The following is a 3,334-nucleotide window of genomic DNA, read 5'->3' on the forward strand; positions in this document are numbered from 1 at the left end:
GTTCGATTCCCGGCCGATGCATTCTATTTAATTTTCCTCACAGGCAGCCACGTAGTGCTTGCTTTTCATCGAGGACAGAATACCCTCTTCAGCATTAACCACAAGCAAAAAAAAACCCGCCTGCCTTTATAGCAACGAAGATTTAGATGCGTTTGCACGTATTGGATAATTGGAGTTGAATGTATTATTTCAGCGCGATATATTTGGTTTCATATTTTTTGTAGTAGTTATTAGTAGGTAGGCTTTTGTTTATAATTTCTTCCATTTAAAATAGTCATTTAACTATCTAAAAATAGTCATTTAAATATATTTTAATAAGTACTTGAAAAGATTAGTAGCACAGATTTAAAAATACGGTACCTATTAAAAAATCCTTGCTGTGTAAAACAATTGGAAAATCCTTATTGAAACTACGAGAATGCGGGTTGCATTAAGGTTTAATTAATTTTCACATTATCTTAAGTGCTTTGCAAACATACATTATATGAATAATCCAGTAGTAAAAGCGGGCGAAGCCGCAAGGGGGTCGCTAGTTAAATAATAATATTATTAAATAATTCCTTTAATAATTTTGAATACTATAAAGATGATGTACTTCGTCATTACCCAAGTTTTAATATTGTTTTGTATATTATTGTAAAAATCTTTGTTTTATTTACTTAATAAGAAACATTCAGATTCATCAAACTTAACGTATTAGTAAAAATGACTTTGAATATATTTTGTTTTAAAATGTAATAGTATTTTTAAAGCATAAACATTGTACAATTTGTAGAAATAAAGCTTTTTTTTTTTTTTCGAACTTAAAGTTAATGCTGTTAGCCCTATTGGCCTTTACAGCGACACCGGGGGGGTAGGGCACAGGGTACTCTGGCCCTGAAAATATGCAGGCACTATGTGGCTGCCTGTGGGGAGTGTTGACGACGCAAGGGCGCCCCCTGCGGGGCTCGGACCTCGGCTTGCGGTCGTGTCGAGCGGGCTGGGAGTTTCCCTATTCCAAGCAAAGCCGGCCGCGACACAGAGGCCGCGACCGGGGGATAAAATTAGACTAATTTAAGGGAGCTAACGGTCCCTAACCGCTGAACCCGACGGCGCCGAGGCGCCGCCGGGCCGTGAGATAAGCTAGACTACGTCGTCGGTTCCGGCGACGACGGTATGTGTGTCGTGCGTGTGTAGTGTGTTTCCTACCTACGTACGGGGCGTTTGCTACGGTAATGGCGTCATCGGGGTCTAAGAGGACGCTACGCGGGCGTCTACGAATCGCGTGAGGCGTGTAATCACACGCCTCAGCGATGAGGGGGTTCGCGTGCGAGCCTGCGCGCTCAAAGTAGCGCTTCGCTAAGCGTTTGCAGTGCCCGTGAATCGATTCCAGTTCAAAATCTCTATGTAGGTCAACATTACGCACGTACCAGGGGCACCTGATGCGATACGCAAGAATTTATTTTGCTCCTTTTGCAAGGGGTAACAAGCTTGGTGTGCGCGAACGCAACGCAAGCGTAAGAAAGGACAGGTCTAATACAAGTTTTGTATAGTGTCAGCTTATTTCTAAGTGACATTTTACTGTTCTTGTTTATGAGATAATATAGTTTATTGAGAATGTACTTTGCTTTATTGCAGACATTTTTAATGTGGGGTTTGAAAGTGAGTCTAGAGTCTAGAGTGACACCTAGATATTTGACCGGTTTTTCCCAGGGAATGGGTTTATCTAAGAGATGGATGGTAGAGACTTTTAGTTTTATTGAGAGGGAAGAGTATTGCTTTACTCTTCTCGGGATTGACTTCGATTCTCCATAGGCGGAACCACTCACCGAGTGCGCGGGCCGCTTCCTGGAGTCGATCTTTTAATAAAATAGTACAATGTGCGGTTGTGAAAAGGGCTGTATCGTCGGCGTACATAGCCATGTGAACATCCGGAGTGAGCGGCATGTCACTGGAGTACAACGAGTACAGGATAGGACTGAGCGTGGAGCCCTGGAGCACGCCTGCGCGGAGGAGGCGGGGGGAAGAGAGAGTGCCTTCGACTTTATAGCGAAAGTATCTATTAGTGAGAAAGTCCCGCAGGATGTGCACGAGACAGTCTGGCAAGCCGTAAACGGTGCGCAGATTGTAAATCAAGCCGTTATGCCAGACTTTATCGAAAGCTTTCGCTATATCGAGAAAAATAGCAGCTGTATTGCTGTGAAAATGATCCCTAAGCCTATTGAGCCTCTAAACTGTCAGCGAGACATTCCGCTTTTTCGGTGTCATCGGCGGCAATTGATAAATCTGACCTAATGAGAGGAGGCATAGTCGAGAGACAATAGACTCTAAAAGCTCGCGAGAGCGCCAGAATGCCTGTTGCGATGGAGCGAGCCCTTCGAGCTTTTTATCCCACGGCTCACCGCGCAGAAGTTCGAATTTGAATCGAACTCTCCTCTTTAATCTGTAAAATTCCCTACGATTGTTGTCAGTCGGGTACGAGTCGTGTCGTCGCATAGCTACGTTCCTACGCCTAATCAATCGCCTGAGCTTTTCTAAGATAACAAACCTACCGTCGGGCAGATTTGTTACCTCTTTCGAGCAACTCTGGGTTGTATTTTGAATGTAATCGGTGAATTTGTTCGCCGCGTCTATCGCTAGCGCCGCGGAGTCGGAGATGCCAGGTATTAGTTCCTTAAGAGGAGATTCATTTGAACGGAGGAGCTTTGCAAATCTCCTCCAGTCGACCACTGTTTTGGTGGGAGGGCCTGAGGGGCGCTCGTCACCTAGTTTGAGAATGACAGGACGGTGGTCCGAATCTATGTCGGGAATGGTATCCATTGAACGATGCGGCAATGCAACGTTCGAAAGTATGGCAATATCGAGTACATCGCCTGTGCCGCGGGCACTAAAGCGAGTGGGAGAAGGCGGGCCTATAACACAAGTGTTATATTTCTCACAGAAGGCTAAAAGCCTCTTGCCGCTGACCTGAGTCACCGACGAATTCCAAAGTCTGTGTTTACAATTGAGATCCCCGATCAGAAGGACCGAGTCACCCATACTAAGTAGCGCCAAAATGTCGCTTTCCAATATTTGCCTATTAGGCAAACGATAAACTGAAGCTATAATTAAAGGCTGGATGGCCTATGAGGAACACCTGACACACCGACGCCTCGGCTGCTTCGAGAGACGGAGGGTCGAGTGGTACACAATGTAAATTCTTCTTGTAATAAATCATAGTGCCTCCTCCTTTGGTGGCTCTATCATTTCTTACAATCCTGTAGTTAGCAATGCCAGGACTACGAACCGCAGGTTTAAGAAAAGACTCCTGTATACATAAGATATCTAACTGGTGGGCGAGCGCGAAGGCGCTCAA

The 3,334-nt window shown here is 44.9% G+C and overlaps 1 protein-coding gene across 1 annotated transcript; it reads right to left on the reverse strand.

The window, feature by feature from the left end:
- Positions 1 to 1,072: 1,072 nt before the first annotated feature.
- LOC146539314 (uncharacterized) lies at positions 1,073 to 3,018 on the reverse strand. Its single transcript, XM_085185153.1, has 3 exons — positions 2,271 to 3,018; positions 1,895 to 2,147; positions 1,073 to 1,418 (listed from the first exon to the last, which is right to left on the reverse strand). The coding sequence occupies exons 1-3, from the start codon at positions 3,016 to 3,018 to the stop codon at positions 1,073 to 1,075; spliced, it is 1,347 nt and encodes a 448-aa protein (XP_085041279.1).
- Between the last annotated feature and the right edge of the window lie 316 nt (positions 3,019 to 3,334).

The sequence above is a fragment of the Heliconius melpomene genome, chromosome 4 (assembly GCF_056956725.1).
Source record: "Heliconius melpomene rosina isolate 202511_hmr_F chromosome 4, ASM5695672v1, whole genome shotgun sequence".
Lineage (NCBI taxonomy): Eukaryota > Metazoa > Arthropoda > Insecta > Lepidoptera > Nymphalidae > Heliconius > Heliconius melpomene.